The following is a 17970-nucleotide window of genomic DNA, read 5'->3' as shown; positions in this document are numbered from 1 at the left end:
TATTCTGAAGATTAAATAAGATAATGTGGAGGCAATCTATAAACTTTCAAGTTCAACACAAATGTGAGGTCAAACTTTAATATTTTCGTTTAAATTCTATTTCGTTTAAATATGCAACATGCCCCAGTCTACATCAGAAAATGATAATAATCCTTTAGGTCCATAATATGCAACCAATCAACTTTTTTTTTTTTTTATCAGATCTGCTTTTTCAAAATATCAAACTCCCAGTATAGAGAATGGACTGGAAGGAAGTGACAAGGCTGGAGGGACAGGGAGCAACTATTGTCCCAAGAGTAAACCATGACTGTGACTTCTACTGAGAGGCACATACTTAAGAATTCTCTAGAGTAAGACTCAGAAATCTATTAGATGTGAGGGAAGGGGGATATGAAAGAGATCTTTATTATTTGTGCTTTCCAATTTTTTTTTTTTTTAAATTTTTTTTTTCAACGTTTATTTATTTTTGGGACAGAAAGAGACAGAGCATGAACGGGGGAGGGGCAGAGAGAGAGGGAGACACAGAATCGGAAACAGGCTCCAGGCTCTGAGCCATCAGCCCAGAGCCCGACGCGGGGCTCGAACTCACGGACCGCGAGATCGTGACCTGGCTGAAGTCGGACGCTTAACCGACTGCGCCACCCAGGCGCCCCGTGTGCTTTCCAATTTTAAAATAACCCATCTTACTCCTTTTTCCTATTAAATCTTTTAGTGATAATTGGCTTTTTACTTTAAGCTTTTCCTTTTTATATTCCTAATTATATTCCTGTTGGATGAATGAAATTATAATACCATATATACTGAGTAGGAATTTTCTATAATTACTCTACACCATAATTTTATAATCTACCATGGCTAAAATTTCAAAATTCTACAAAATCTCCATATCCATCATTTCTATTTCCATGTAACTTATTCATATCACTGCTGACAATGCATTTATGGTTGTCTTTATAGTTTACTATGTACTATAATAGATTTTGTGGCATGCAATAATGTTTATTTGACTTTCTTCTTAAATGTTTTTATGTATCATTTCCATAAGTGTTGTGAAGAAAGTGATTTTCTCATTTCATTACGTCTGGTAATATCTTCCTAAATTTTCTCCACTATTGAAGAAAGACATTTTCATGTATCTTAAATATGAAATAAAGTTCCTATTTGGCCTCTGTGGTTCCCGTATTTGCCATTATAGTTTTTATTTCTGGCTGTACAATGTATGGGTATCACGGTACACATTATCTAATTATATTTCTGCCGAGTACCATATAGAAATTTACATTTGCACTTTTAAGTGATTTATGTGTATTTTTCTAGAATCTGGTGTTTGTGTTTAATTTTATGAACATTATCATTAATAACTTTTTATTTATAACTCCTTTTGTTTCCTGTCTGCCCTGTTTATTTTGGCCTCTTAGGATTTTTTTAAACAAATATTTTAGTTTTATAAAGATATTTCTTTTAACCTCTTAATTTATACTTATGTTGGTCACTTCTAAAGAATAGGAGGTAGGGGGTAAAGATAACTGATAAAGAATAGACCTTTTTTTAACTTTTTTTAAATTATTATTTTAGAGAGAGAGAGAGAGAGAGAGAGAGAGAAAGCACAAGTGGAGAAGAAAGGCCGAAGGAAAGAGAAGAATCTCAAGCAAGCTCTGCTTGGAGCCTGGAACCCAATGTGGGGCTCAATCCATGACCCTGGGATCATGACCCAAACTGAAATCAAGAGTCAGATGCTCAACCAACGGAGCCACTCAAACACCCCAAGAATAGATCTTAAAGAGTAAATCTGAGGTAAAATAGAAATAAAGAAATTAATAGTTACATAAAGCATAAAAAATTTGATTTTCTTAACTACTTCTCTTTCTGCTTCCCACTTTGTTTTGCCAACCTAAAATTTTACTCCTTCCTCATACTTCAGAGGAACCAACAAAACTATCAAAAGCAACAAGCTTCCCTTTCCTTCTTTTTTAACCTATTTTTTAAAAATTTCACTCACCTTTAAATATTCACCTAACTATTCCACAAAGCCTGAAATCCAAGAGTAAGGCTGTGTAATTCTAGATCTTTCATTTCTATAAACACTAAAGACATCTCCCAGACACCAGAATGACAAATTCTGTATGTGGAGTCTAAAAAAGTTAAACTCTTAGAACTGGAGAGTAAAATGGTGGTTGCCAGGTGCTGGCAGGTGGGAGAAATCGGGATATGTTGGTCAAAAGGTATAAATTTTCAAATATAAAACGAATAACTTCTGGGGATTCAATGTACAACATGGTGAGTATAGTTAATAATACTGTATTGTATACTTGCAGTTTGCTAAGAAAAAAGATCTCAAGTGTTCTCACTACACACACACACACACACACACACACACACACACACACACACACTCGTAACTGTGAGGTGACGGATACATTACTTAACTTGATTGTGATAATCATTTCAGTGTATATGTATAGTACACACTTGTACACCTTTTAAAAAATCATGTACAACCTAAATATATACAATTTTTATTTGTCTATAATACCTCAATAAAGCGGGGGGGAAAAAAAAAGACTAAGAACTTCCGCTATGAACAGCATTTTAGTTGGGAGCCATATCTGGCTCCACCTTCCTAAGTTTGTACTTATTTCTTTTTTAATTCTGGAAATCATCCCTTTTTGAAAAAAATACTGATATGAATGCTAAAAGATCTTGACATACCATGACTTAAGTAACAGAATTAGTGAATTAAATGAGGTTCTCCAAATTATATTTTAAAAACTTGACTTTATTTGGGGGTATCTTCATTTCAGTTAGCCTTGTCAGGCTTCTTGTTAGCCTTTGCAGTAATAATTCTCTCTCTCACCTGTTCAATTAAGAGAATTGCTGTAGTTATTTTTCTTATGATTTTTCTATTCTCTTTCTCCACGTATTCTTCTATAGAGGGGAATAATTTTTGTTGTTCCAATTAAGTTTCATCATGATCTAACTTAAGAACTTTATTTCTTCTTCATTGTCATATTATATCCAGATGTTTTCTGTTTCTTCCATTCACCTGGTCATGGATTGTTAATTACCATTCATTCTTTCTAATGTTTTTGTACTTCCAGTCTTCCCCTGTAAAATTTGAGCTTTTGAGTCTTCAAAACTTCTTTCCAGAAACAAGTCTGACTTTTCTGTGTCTACTGTGTTTCTCGACTCTGTTGATAGTAATTTGAGGATTCTCTGACTGTACTACCTGTCTGACTCAATTTCCTTCCTGCCTGCCATAGCAATTATTAATAATGGTCTTCACAGATGTCCTTCTCTTTTTCTTTCTTTGGGGGGAGGAGGCTCTGGGTATTTTTATACCTTAAATCTTCCCCTGATAATTATCTATTTGTGTAATTATTATCTATTTGGAGAGCTCTAGCTGTACCCTTTCACTGGTTATATTGAATTATCTTTCACACCCTGCCTTTGACTCAAAATGCTGTTTTCTGATACCTAATTAACCTTGTCTGTCTCTACAAATCAGGTATAACTTAGAAAGACAATGATTTGAAACCATATGCAAAGTATCGTCAAAGCCAAGTTGCAAAAATGTTTAGAATGTTTAGTTCTATAAGGGAATATTCTGAAGGAGAAAACACTCAAGTGGATATAATTCTGCAAAGTTTACTGAAAGAAAAATAGTCAAATTGTGACTCAGTCTAAAAACAGACTAGAGACATCTATAATGACATCACTGATTCCTGGATGGAAGGCTTCGTGGAGAAAGCAGAATTTTGGACAGAGATTAAAAAGTGGGTAGACTTGTAAACAGTAAGGAAGGAAAGAAAAAGTATTCCAAAAAGAAGACTGAGGACATGAAGGAGGTATGTGGATATGTGTGAAAGTGGAAACAAGAAGGAACTGCTCAGGAAATAAAATAATAGTCAACTGAAACCATATAGTTATTTAGTGCAATGAAACCAAGTTGAAAAGCTAGGAAGCCAAGCTGTCTGAGGATTCAAATACCAGATGAATAAATAAAAGGGTAAAGAGATTAGATAGAAACACCAGGTAAAAGACAATCATAATCATGCAGGTGAAAGTCAAGGCAGTGCGGTTTAGCTATAGCTGACAGAGGAATATTGGAGTAGAAAAGTCCACTAGTCATTTTGACATGTAAATTACAGCTAAGACAAGAGGAAGTGGCTGGAATTCTAAATCTGACAGTCATTTGGAGAGAAGTAACAACTGAAGAGTAAAGACAGCGGAGAACTAGGGGCAATCATAGGGAGTACTCTTATTTAGAGGATGAAAGAAAGAAGTACAGAACAGGCAAGAAGATCAAAAAGGATCAAAGTTTTATCTGGTGAGATAAATTTCTCTGCTAAAGATATAAAGATTTATTTGAAAGACAATCTTTATCTCCTCTATCCATTTCCTGACACAACAGCTCAACACCATATCATTCATACCCACTACTATCACTCATTACCACTATTTAACAGCAGACTTCAATGTTGTGGAAAGATACACTTTTACCTTCCAAACAAAGCTGAATGAAATTTCTGCAAGCTTTGGGAGCTTCTTTTGACCACAACTCTATGTCAATATCTCCAGCTGTAGTTTTCAATAAAACCTATGGAAAGAATATAACATCATTATATTAAATTATCATTTTGGTTTGATAATCAGTTGAATTGCTGCTCAAAATGAAGCATCCATTAATGAATTTTCAATTTTAAAGTTAAAATTTTAAAAACCTGCTGGGCTTTTCTTGTTATACTAAAAAAATTATAACAGGGATATCACAGTCTTTTCAACAAGTGGTACTGAAAAAACTGGACAGCTACATGCAAAAGAATGACACTGGACCACTTTTCTTCTTATACCATACATAAAAATAAATTCAAAATGGATTAAAGACCTAAATGTGAGACTTGAAGCCATAAAACTCCTAGAAGAAAAAGCAGACAGTAATTTCTTTGACATGGGCATTAGCAACATTTTCCTAGATATGTCTCCTCAGGCAAGAGCAACAAAAGCAAAAATAAACTACTGGGATTATACCAAAATAAAAGCTTCTGCACAGTAAAGGTAACAATCAGCAAAATGAAAAGACAACCTAATGAATGTGAGAAGATACTTGCAAATGATATACATGATAAAGGGTTAATATAAAAAATATAAAGAACTTATACAACTCAATACCAAAAAAAAAAAACCCCAAATAACACGATTAAAAATGGGTAGAGGACCTGAATAAACATTTTTCCAAAGAAGACATACAGATGGCTAACAGACACATGAAATGATGCTCAACATCATTACCAATGCAAATAATCAATGAAATGCAAATCAAAACCACAATGAGATATCACCTTAGACATGTCAGAATAGCTAGAATCAGAAAAACAAGAAATAACAAATGTTGTCAAGGATGTGGAGGAAAAGGAATCATCATGCACTGTTGATGGGAATGCAAACTGGTGCAGCCACTGTGGAAAGCAGTACAGAGGTTACTTAAAAAATTAAAAATAGAATTACCATATAATTAACTCCACTACTGGGTATTTACCCTAAGAAAATAAAAACACTCATTTGAAAAGATATATGCACCCCTGTGTTTATAGCAGCATTATTTACAATAGCCGAGATATGGATGCAACGCAAGTGTCCGTCCATAGATGAATGGATAAAGAAGTGGAATATATATAAATATACAGATATATAGATATAGATATAGATATATATACACACATATATATAGTATGTGTATATATACACACACATATGTACACACACATATATATGTGTGTATATATATATACACACTGTATATGCATATACATATATATACATATATACACACACACACATATATATACACACACACATACACAATAGAATATTACTCAGCCATAAAAAGAATGAAATCTTGCCATATGCAGCAACATGGATGGACATAGATGCTAAAATAATACTAAGTAAAACAAGTCAGACACAATAAGACAAATACCATGTTTTCACATGTATGTGGAATTTAAGAAACAAAGAAAAAAGACAAACTGCAGACTCTTAAAAACTAAGAACAAACTGGTGGTTGTCATAGGGGAGGTGGGGTTGAGACAGATAAAGGAGATTAAAAGTACATTTACTTTGATGACAGTAAAAATTGTACAGAATTATTGAATCCTTATACTGTTCACCTGTAACTAAAATAACACTGTATGTTAACTATATTTCAGTAAAAATATTCATTCAGTACAAGTCATTATACATTTATATCTTTCCTTTTTTTTTTAATGTTTGTTTACTTTTGAGAGAGAGAGAGAGAGAGGCAGAATGCGAGTTGGGGAGGGGCAGGGAGAGGGAAACACAGAATCCGAAGCAGGCTCCAGGCTCAGAGCTGTCAGCCCAGAACCCACGGAGCTCGAAGTCATGAACTACAAGATCATGACCTGAGCTGAAGTCAGACATTTAACTGACTGAGCGATCCAGGCGCCCCTACATTTATATCTTCCAAACAGCAATTTCAGAAATAATTTAAGATTTAAGAAAAAGCAGCATATACCTTTATTAATCAGAAAAACTTATTCATTTAAAAATCAGTCATTTAAACTTGCTTTAATTAAGAAAGTTTCTTGCAGTTTTCCTTCCAATAAAATTGGTATAGCAAATTAAGAAACTAAAGAACAATGAATCTATGAAATTGTGACACTATGAGACAATTTTACAATGATCTTTTTATATACCAACACTCTACTTGCTCGTTCAAAATCATGCAATTCCGAATTTAAAACAAAACAATCCTAATCTAATTCTGGGTTGTATATGTTACTAAAATGGTACATCTTAAAATCATCATCTACAGTACATGGAATCCGTTCAAAGTCTCCTTTCTACCAGCTCATGAAGGTAAGGCCTTCTAACTTGGCACGGCATGAAACTATGTGCAAAATAAATACTCTACCATGACAAACCAACCCAGCTGGTTTCTCAGTTTCTTGGAAGGTATATATTTGGGATACAAACTGAGTTGGCTGAATAACTCCCTAGACTGTATCTATAACAGTGGGTAATACCTTCTGGTTTTCCATGAAAACGGGTGTCCGTCCCCATCTTAAAAGTACAGTATATCTCAAAAGACAATATCCTGTCCTACCTATTATCCCCTTGTATACCTGAAATAAAATGCTACTGTTAAAGGGACCCTTGACATGTCTTCCCTTCCTTGCAACTCTAATACAGTGAATTCCAACTTTTTCAGAGTGTGCATCCCTATTAGTGAAGAGGAAAAGGGAAGTGGGAAGGGAGGTAAGGAATTGGAACACAGAGTTCCCAAATAAGTACGTTTAAATACATGTAGTACTATATTACTCTAGTACTGAAAGAGTCACAGAAGATAAACATTTCGAAGCATTACATAAAAACAGTATTTTAAAATATTTCTTAATTTTCTTTACCAGTGGTATAATGAAACTTAAAGAAAAAAAAATAACAGCTTTACTGACATATAATTCACATACCAAACAATTCACCCTTTTAAAGCATTTGTTAGTATAATCCAGACATTTGCCACCACCACAATCTAATTCCAGAACATTTCCTCACCTGAAAAAGAAACCCTGTAACCCATTAGCAGTCACTCCCTATTTCTTCCTACTCATAGGCCCTGACACTAATCTTTCTGTATCTATGAATTTGTCTATTGAATATTTCATATAAATGGAATCACACAATGTGTGGCTTTTGGTATTTGGCTTCTTTCACTTAACATAATGTTGCTTTCAAATTGCAGAGGTCCATCTTCCTGTTCTACTCACTTTGTTTTAAATGTCTTGAAAATGACAATGGCTTTATATTCTTACTGATATATATGCTAAGGCACAATATACACTTAAGACAAAGTTCATCATTAACAATAAATAGAAATCCATATTTCAAATAATTTTCATAATAATTTCTAATTTTTTACATACTTCCCATGTTGAGGCATCAGGTCTACCATTTTCTTGTGGTTTGCTTATGTTTACATTATTAATATTACTTTCAATATGAAATCTGTGAGGGCTGGTCTAGTTAATCCAGATTAACAATGAAATGTAATCCATTTAGCATGATATTAGGAAAAATTACATCATGACATATAAAAAGTGACTAAGTTGGGGCGCCTGGGTGGCGCAGTCGGTTAAGCGTCCGACTTCAGCCAGGTCACGATCTCGCGGTCCGTGAGTTCGAGCCCCGCGTCAGGCTCTGGGCTGATAGCTCGGAGCCTGGAGCTTGTTTCCGATTCTGTGTCTCCCTCTCTCTCTGCCCCTCCCCCGTTCATGCTCTGTCTCTCTCTGTCCCAAAAATAAATAAATGTTGAAAAAAAAAAAAGTGACTAAGTAAATGAATATATATGTTCCTTTTTATATATAAAAGATTACATTTAGGGGCGCCTGGGTGGCTCAGTCGGTTGGGCGTCCAACTTTGGCTCAGGTCATGATCTCACGGTTTGTGGGTTTGAGCCCCATGTCGGGCTCTGTGCCGACAGCTCGGAGCCTGGAGCCTGCTTCAGATTCTCTGTCTCCCTCTCTCTCTGCTCCTCCCCCACTTATGCTGTCTCTCTGTCTCTCAAAAATAAAATTAAACATTTAAAAAATATTTGAAAAAAGATTACATTTACACAAAGGAAACGATAAATGCAAGCAGAAGAATGTAGCTTTTCTCTTTGCATCTCATGATGGTTTTGCACAGTCCCTGAAGTGTGCACTCACTGGTTTAAGAAACCACTACTCTAAAGAATAAACTAATGCACACCATCCCTCCCTTTACAGGTTCTGGAGTCAGCTGTTCAAATTCCAGTACTGACTGACCCTTGCACTTACAAAGGGTAAGGAAGTTTTTTACTTTGGACATGCTATCTAACATATCTGTGACTCAACGTTATTATCTAAAACAGGGACAATAATATCCTCATAGGTTTCTTGTGAGAACAAAATGATTTATTACACATAGACTGCTTAGAACATTACCTGAAAAATAGTAAATGTTCAAAAAGTGGTAGCTACTATTGTTGTAATTATTCTTCTTCTATAATATTTTTGGCCACAGCCAACTTACACCCAGTAAAAAGAATGCATACACAGTTGGGCTACCTTGTTTACCAGAGTTTCTTACTCTTTCCACTGGTAAACTACTGAATTTATAAAGAAGGCACATGGCTCCTTCCTCCATACATTTCTTTTGGCCATCACTATTTTGTCAAGTATTGGTGCTCCCTTTCTTAAAGATTCAAAATAAGGCAATACTTTGATAATAAAATGTTTCTTTTTTTAAATTTTAATGTTTATTTGTTTATTTTTGAAAGAGAGAGAGTACAAGCGGGAAAGGGGCAGAAAGAGAGGGAGACACGGAATCAGAAGCAGCCTCCAGGCTCTGAGCTGTCATAGCACAGAGCCCAAGGCAGGGCTCAAACTCATGAACCATGAGATCATGGAGCCACAATAAATGTTTATTCTTAAGAAACGTTTTATTGGGGTGCCTGGGTGGCTCAGTCGGCTAAGTGTCCAACTTCATTGTGGCTCAGGTCATGAGCCACAGGATCATGAGCTCCCAGTGCCATAGGATCAAGCCCTTAGTGGGGCTCTGTGCTGGGTGTGGGGATTAGGATTCTCTCTCTCCCTCTCCCTGCCCCTCCCCCACTCACTCATGTGCTCTCTCTCTTTCCCTCTCTCTCTCAAAAAAAAAAGAATATTAATATGCAATTTAAATTAAGTGATCATAATACATAGAAATTTCATCTTGAGTGTATAAAGACATTTCTATCAAGTGGTACATTTCTGTGTGTCATCTTCAGAGGCCAGAGTTACAACAAAACACAGCACAACTTATAAACAACCACTGATATGATAAGTCAATTACTTCCCAGGTTGATACTATGCTCTTTGAAGGGAGGAACTTTGTCCCATTTATTCTGAATATCTCTTAATCCTTTTAGTACCTAATGTAGCATTAGACAGCATAGGCACTAAACAAACATTCACTGAGAAAACATATTGTTATATCTGTTTAAATTCCTTCCAGGCCCAAATTCTTGCCATGTGTTCTCTATGGTACAGAACTTTGAAGCTTCAATGTCCTCAACTGGCCTTATGTTAAAAAAAAAAAATCCCCAACTGTGTTTGAAGGAAACTTTGGCTATGCCTGATGTTCTCTGTAAGCCCAATTCTGTTTCAGAAGGACAGTATTTTTTTTTTTTTTTTTTTTAGTTTAGTTTGAGAGAAAGAAAGTAAGAGAGAATTCCAAGCAAGCTTCACACTCAGTATGGAGACTGACAAGGGGCTCAGTCTCACAACTGTGATATCATGACCTGAGCCAAAACCAAGAGTCAGACAATCAACTGAGCCACCCAAGTGCTCTCAGAAGGACAGTATTTATCAGTTTGCATGTACTTATTTACATGATTATTTGGTGAATGTACATTTCACTCAACTGACTCCGTATTAGAGACAATGCTGGTTTTCCTTTCCCTTGTATTCCTAAAACCTAGCATAGAGGTTGGCATGTGCTAGTCGCTAAATAAATATTTGTTGAATAAAAGATCTCCTGTTCAGGCATGTATCTTTGTTAAAGGTTTTCCTCTTTATGACCATGTCAAATCTTCCTTCCAGAGTAAAACAACTAAATCTTCCCTTGATCAGCAGCAATATAACCTCAAAGTCACTGATGCTTAATACTTTAACTTAAGAGAAATAAAATATTAATCCATCCATTCATTCAGTCAGTACATATTTGAACTCCTCCTGCCATGTGTCAAGCACCATTCTAGATGTCAGTCCCTGCCATCATAGTGCTTGCATTCTATGGGGAGGAGAATGGGAGGCAGAGGACACAATAAACAATAACTAGTAAGTACACAGAAAAAACTGAAGAGGGAAAGGGCAGGGAATGTTGGAATGCAGGACATGAATGGAGTTTGTGATTTTATAAACAGAAAAGTCCTCTCTGCCAAGGTGACATTTGAGCAGGCCAGAGTGTACTAAAGAAAGGAATAATAAGTGTGAAAGCCCTGACTAGCAGGATGGGCAATATTTTTATTCTCTACTAGTGTTTATTAACTGAGGGTGATATCACCCTCAAAAAACATCTGGAAATATGATGAGGTAGGTATTCTGAGTTTTCACAATGATGTGAGATACAGATGAGGAGTAAGGAGAAGTTCACACAGCAAAGAATTAAAAGAATGTCCCATCTCAAAACACCCACTAAAATTCTTGGTGGGGATATCAATTAGAGCATTATTGTTTTTGTTTTCATATTGCCTTATTATATTACAAAATGTTGATCAACAAAAGACTGCATAAATTATGATATAGTCATGCAACAGAATCGTATCTGATGTAAATTTAGTTTATCCTAATTCAACTATGTGCTTTAAAGTTAAAAAAAAAAATTGTTTATTTATTTTTGCGACAGATAGCGAGCACAAGCAGGATAGGAGCAGAGAGAGACAGACAGAATCTGAAGCAGGCTCCAGGCTCTGAATTGTCAGCACGGAGCCTGACATTGGGCTCAACTCAAGTACTGAGATCATGACCTGAGCCCAGTCAAAGGTTTAACCGACTGAGCAATACAGACGCTCCTCAACTAAGTACTTTCAGTCCCACTATTTTCTCCACTTTGTTGGTCCATCGCATTTCATATGTGGTGAGACTAGCTCACAGTTTAAGAATCCCAGTGATACTTATTCCATTATTGACTCCTCTGCTTCATACTGCATATAAAAATCTTTGATGGGAACTGACATACCTTGACCATTGAATCAATCAGGAAATCATTCTCCCATTCTAATGTGGGAACATTTCTCATTCTCTACTTTCATGTTTTAAGACCAGCTCAAAAGATACCTCCTCCACGAAGCTTTTCTCTTCTTCCTCAGTGGCTCATTTTTTAGTACTTACCGTAGCACTAGACTTCCTCTCTCCATAAGCATGCCTATTGGGCTTATCAGGTTTTTCTTTACCTGCTTACCTCCCAAACAAAACCATAAGCTCTTCTAGGGCAACAACTAGACCTTACCCATCCATCTTTGTGTCCCCAGCACCTAGTACAGTGCCTGGTGACTACTAGGCATTCAATACATGATTGTAGAATGAATGGAGAAAGAGCGATTTACAAGTTAAGAAAAACAAAAATCACAATTTTAAATATACCTCGGTTTCTACCTAAGGCCCTAGAAAACGCCCTAGAATGTGTTAGGCTGAAGCAAGAAATGTGGCCAGTCACTGGAGAAATCTCCATTTGAGGACTTTTCTCAAAGTATTTGCCGAGAGGTGTCAGTAGGTAGTTTTCGGTGCAATCCTGTCCAGAGACAGGAGTAACGGACTAGACATTTTGTGATTTTTCCAACCCTAACGCCCCAAAACTCCCTTAATGGGTGAGGTATCACTTTGGGGAGCCCAGGTACCGTAGATGAGGCTCTCACCTTCCCATTCGTGGGAGGCTCCTGGATGTAGATGTTGCTCATGCTGCTCAGTGCTCAGGGCTCCGCTCCTAATTGGGAGTGAGAACGGAGAGCCGATCACTAAAGCAGTCCACCTATCAGTGGCACGCTTCCTTCAATCGGGTGGTCGCAGAAAGCTCCAGTTTGTCAATGTCCCAAAATGAGCGGCACCAAGCACTACCTTTTCCCAAAACTAGTCCCTCACGGACGCCGCCATGTTGCTCCTGGGCCTGAGCACCGCTAATCCTGAGAAGGGGGGTTCCAATGGCCTCCAGGAAACGAAAAAATATTATTAAGCACCTGCAGGTTAACTAAATTTGTGTTACACTTTTACAAAAGGATATATAAATGTTGGTGTTGTTTACTTCAGTACATGTATGTGCAGGTTTCATTCATCTCCACCCCCGGGGCTGGCAGCAATGGTTCGGACCATGTGTGTTCTGTAATATGACTCCCCCGGAAACTGCATCATCGTTACTTGGTTCCGCTATCGCCAGAGGCCTCCCCCGACTGGCAGGGAAGTCCGGCAGCGCCGGTCGGAGGAAGAGGCCGCCCTCGTTGTTTGTGGTCCTCGCGACAGGCGGGAGGCGAGCGTACTCTCGAAAGCCTACGGTTCCTGCGACCCCTCTTACCAGCGCAATGGCAGTCCCAGGTGAAGACGGACGGCAGGGCCCCTGGGTCTAGGCGAGGAAAGGAGCGGGTAGGGTAGATTGGGGTGCGCTGGGGGTAGGGAGTAGCGCCCATGGGGATTTAGGCGGAGGCGTTAAAATTAACAGGTTCGTTTGTTCTACACGAGAAAGTTTACACTCCAGAGATAATCTCTGAAGGGAAGAAGGAAGACAGAAACTATCTACCCCGCCCCAGCCAGGCTCCGGCTGTGCTGGAAGGCTTACAGGGAAAGTGTGTGGTGGGGGGAGGTGGGGCAGCAACTGTAGGCCTAGGAGGTAGCCGAGAAAAACTGACCTAACTTTGGGATGGCTCGAAAATAGAATTGAGGTGCAAGCACTTGACGGACCCCAGGAGCCAAGAGGCAGTGTTTGTAGTGGAAGTCCCAGGGACCAAATTGGCGTCCTGGGTTCTCCTCTCCCTTCCTATTGTATGGAGTTCCTGTGTGGCCGTGGACCAGTCGCTCTCCCACTCTGGGCCTCATTTCGTGCATTTGGAAAAGAAAATTTATTCCTTGATGTCTGTGGGTTCTTCCAGCGCGCAGATTCTGTGTCCACTGACTACCGACGTAAAAACAGTGCACCCTGCGAAAGAAGTGCTTTAGAGGTTTCCCCGTCCACAACTACTCGCTTGCTTGGAAGTCCTGGTCGGGGAGGGCACCTCCTTACATCAGCTCTGCGACGGTGTGTTCGGAAGAACACTGGTTGTAGGAGATATTTTGAGAATTACACCCCCACCCCACCCGCTCAAGCACACACAACTTGGAGGTTCACAGTGCACTTCAGGGTATGAAAGGCTCTGAGAAGGGCTGTGGTTCAGAACCCCCTAACTTTGTTTTCACCTGCCCTTCCCAGTATTATCTGACGGCGTTTGTTCGGTGGCAGCCTTCCCTGAAGTGTATTTTACAGATAACTTATAGGAATATTGCACTTTTGTTAGCACTGCAGTTTGGGGAGGAGAGGGGTTGTGTGAAAGAGGAAAGATACACTCATTCATCCACAGCACCGTGACTATTAAGGGCGTGCTAGGCAGTGTGCTAGGCATTGGGAATACAGTGGGGAACAGGACAGTGGCTCCTCACACAGAACTTAGAATTTAGCAGTGAAGAGAAAGTACCAGAAAGTCGGACAAATGCATGGCAGGGAAAATACAGAGCCTTCAGGAGCACGTTGTAAGGGCACCTATGGAGACAGAAGGGCTTTACAGAGGATGTGGCATTTAGGATGAGCCTTAAAGGATTCCAGGAGGGTTGGATTGATGGGAGGGGAAGTTGCAGCCAGAGGGATATGTAAGTGAAAAGGAGATAATAGATGCTCCCAATAGATGGAACTCCTAATACAAATGGGAGAGAAGTGAGAAATTAACTGGAGAGTTAATGACAGTAGCTAATATTTACTGATGTATCAGATGTGTCAATAGCATTTACTATGTATCAAATGTGTCACACACTGTGTCAAGCCATTGTATTTTATCTCATTTAACATTCATGTCCACAGTGTGAGATAAGTATTAATATTTCCATTTTATAGATGAGGATACTGAGGGACAAAGAAATTAAGTGTTTGCTTGTTCAGGGATATCTTGTAGGTAAGCAGTCTGACTCTTCTAGTCCCCATGCACTTACTCATCTTGCCATGTAGGATAATTTACAAGGTGGTTTCCAGCTCTTAAAGGACCTTGGAAGCCATGACAGATAGTTTGGATATTTTCCCAAGGATTATGGGAAGCCATTTCAGCATTTTTAAACCGATTCATATTTCGGAAAGAACATTTTGGCTGCACAGTGGATTGGAAGGATGATAGTTTGGAGTTAAAGTCACCAATTAAATTCTGGTAAGTTATGATGATACTTCACGTATGGTGTCAGGAAGGGAGAGAAGCCCATAGATTGGAGACACATTTTTGCTGGTAGAATCACGGGGAATCAGTGACTGATTCAGGGTAGGTAGGTAAGACAGGAAGTGAGGACTACTTGGGTTTTACTGTTAGGCAGTTGGGTGAGACTCTTTACTAATATAGGCAACACCTGAGAAGGAGCAGGTTTTAGAGGGATGATGATAATTTCAATTTGGGCTCTGTGTTGAGGTGTAGCCAGACATACAAATTGAAACATCTAATAGGCAGTGAGATATAGAATTTGTAGCTTAGGAAAGAAGCCAGAATGTCATCCACACATGAAGCAGGCGTTAAGACCATTGTCAGTAACTATGTTAGCAGTGTAGAATGTGAAGGGAAGCTCTGTGGCTGAAGCCTGGAGAATATCATCATGGAAGGAACTAGCAGAGAAAGGCCATTCTGCTGAGTAGCTTGTCTGGGCATCCTGATAATTTAGGTCAGTGCTGGTGATCTTTGAACCACACGGCTGCATCTAGAGTTGACCTCTCGCTGCTGGTTTTATTACTTGAGCAAGCGTTTTGAGCACCCAGATGGTATAGACACTTAAGGGGACACAGTATCACAGCTTGTGATACTCATAAAACTAGTTATGAAAATGGGCAACTTACGAAAAAAGTGATTTTTTAAAAGTCCCTATTGAAATTGCTCTAAACCTAACCCAGTGTTATAGACAGGTTAACTTGCTTCCAATTCATAGTGATGCTCCAAAGTGTAATAATCTTAAATTGTGTCATTAAGCTGGATAGCAAGACATGGATAAACTGTTTAACCCTAGCAAAAATTGAGATAATAGGCATGACAGCACTGTAAGAGCACAATGCAAGTACCATTAGAAAATACAGATACAGAAAATGTTAAGATAATTTCTTGGATGATCGATCCAGATAGTGTATTAAAGAAAAATAGGGCTCAAGGACAGGTATTATGTTATGCTCTTTTATTTTTAGGTATAATGCTCATATGGATTCAGCATGGCATTTCTTGGGTGGTCTTGCTAGTGATTACTACAAAATATGACTATAAAGTGATGAGGCTACTTTCCACAAATGAGTATCAGCCTCTTCTATTTTATGGTTGCCTACTTCAGCTGTTTTTCCACAGCATTAAGCGTAAGCATACACCATTATGTAGGCAACACAATGAAATGTGCACTTTCTTAGGGAAATCATAGACTCTTAGTTGTCATTTTAAAAGTGACATTTAAATACAGGTTCCAGTGAAGTTTACTTTCTTTTAACAATTGCTTTTCCCATTCACAGTTGTTGAAATTAGTTCTGACATCCATTTTAATGATGCTTCATTCCCCAATGAGAGTTGACCTGGCTCAAGGGGCAATGTATGTTATTGATGTGGTTGGCACAAAAACTCTTTTTCTCTCATTCAGTAAAATCTATATAGCCAAGGTAGGGAATTTTCTGTAGCCAAATTAACAATACATCTGGCATATCAAAGTGAGTCCAATTTTTAAAACATGTTACTGTAACATCTTAGTAAGAGAAGAGTTCTGAATTACAATGCATCCAGTTTCTTTTCACTTCTAAAACTACACTACACATAGTTTCTTTTCTCTCTAGTCTGTGCTGCCCATTGCTGCTGAGATAATTTTCCGAAACCATATAACTGATCCTGTCTTTCCTAGGGGCCAAGAATTTAGTTCTTGTCCCCAACTGTGAATGTTGTGTTTCTCTTCAAGCAACCTAACCTTTGCAAGGCTCATTGTCCTTGGGTATGTAGTGAAGGGGTTGATGACCGAGCTTTCTCTCGCTTCTAAACTGTTGTGATGCCAGAGGTGCCCATCTCTGCTGGAGTGAAGTGCACACTCCTCAACATGGCCAAATCACTCTTGCTCCTCTTTCCTCCTACCCTTCCTCTGAAGCATTCTACAGTCTTCTGACTTGGTCAGCTATTCCCAGAACCTCTCGTGTACCGTGCTGCCTACATGCTTTTGTTATCACTGTCCCTCCTTTGCTGTCCATAGGTACCTGTGGGAAGCCTTCTCAGTCTCTCAGCTGAAAAGTCTTGCCTGCCAGTTCTTCCTGCTTACCAGTAGAGTTTTGTGTTTTTTACAGTGGCATATTCTAGCATGTATTATAGCTGTGGATGTATTGTCCTAGATAAGCTAGTATATTGTATTTCCTTTAGTGTAGGGACTTTATTCATCTTTATGGCTTCTCTAACATTCGTTTCAGAGATAAGCCCATAATAAATAATAATAATTGGATAATAATTTAGAGGGTTGTTCACTAGAATTGTTGCTGAGCAGAATCTGGTACTAAAGTTAACAGACTAAACAGTAATTGTGATTCTGTTTCATTAGTTAATTCAAATGTTCATGTCTCTTAAACTGATAATACCTATACCTTTTTTTCCTTCATGGGTTATTTATATTTTGAGGCAAGTGGATGAAAGCATTTTATACACTGACTTAAATGGTAGCTCTTTCATGTCAGTAGTTTATTTATTTTTATTTTAGAGAGAGAGAGAGAGTTTGGCAGAGGGAGAGAGAAAAAGAATCTTAAGTAGGCTCCTTGCTGGGCATGGATTCTGACACAGGGCTTGATCCCATAACCCTGGAATCATGACCTGAGCTGAAACCGAGAGTCAGAGGCTCGACCAGCTGAACCACCCAGGCAGTCCCCTGTCAGTAGTTTAAAATAAGCAATTATTTGATTTACTTTCATCTCTCCTTTTGAGTATCAAATGATTCTGAAGGCATTTTTAACTAAAGATGAGGACATCTGCTCTTTCAAAATGTTTACATCAAGGATCCTCTTTTTTTTTTTTTTTTTAATTAATTTATTTTGAGAGAGAGAGAGAGAGTGCACATGAGTGGGTCAGAGAGAAGAGAGAGAGAATCCCAGGCAGGCTTCATGTTGTTAGTGCAGAGCCCAACGGGAGCCATGAATCATGATTTGAGCTGAAGTCAAGGGTCAGACACTTAACTCACTGAGCCACTAAGG

At 38.3% G+C, this 17970-nt stretch overlaps 2 protein-coding genes across 2 annotated transcripts in view; one reads left to right on the top strand and one right to left on the bottom strand.

Moving 5' to 3' along the window:
- Positions 1-12712, bottom strand: part of CWC27 (CWC27 spliceosome associated cyclophilin) — a 197962-nt gene extending 185250 nt beyond the window's left edge. The window contains exons 1-2 of the mRNA XM_043591183.1: positions 12431-12712; positions 4501-4597 (exon numbers count right to left, since the gene is read on the bottom strand). Of these exons, the coding sequence (XP_043447118.1) occupies positions 4501-4597; positions 12431-12472 (139 nt within the window). The 5' untranslated portion in view covers positions 12473-12712. The remainder of the gene's footprint in view (positions 1-4500; positions 4598-12430) is intronic.
- A 168-nt stretch (positions 12713-12880) lies between these two features.
- The window catches only part of SREK1IP1 (SREK1 interacting protein 1), a 44669-nt gene continuing 39579 nt past the window's right edge, over positions 12881-17970 (top strand). The window contains exon 1 of the mRNA XM_043591194.1: positions 12881-13100. Coding sequence (XP_043447129.1) covers positions 12896-13100 — 205 coding nt within the window. The 5' untranslated portion in view covers positions 12881-12895. The remainder of the gene's footprint in view (positions 13101-17970) is intronic.

Source organism: Prionailurus bengalensis, chromosome A1 (assembly GCF_016509475.1).
Source record: "Prionailurus bengalensis isolate Pbe53 chromosome A1, Fcat_Pben_1.1_paternal_pri, whole genome shotgun sequence".
In the NCBI taxonomy this organism is placed as follows: domain Eukaryota; kingdom Metazoa; phylum Chordata; class Mammalia; order Carnivora; family Felidae; genus Prionailurus; species Prionailurus bengalensis.
This window is presented reverse-complemented; position numbering and strand designations above follow the sequence as displayed.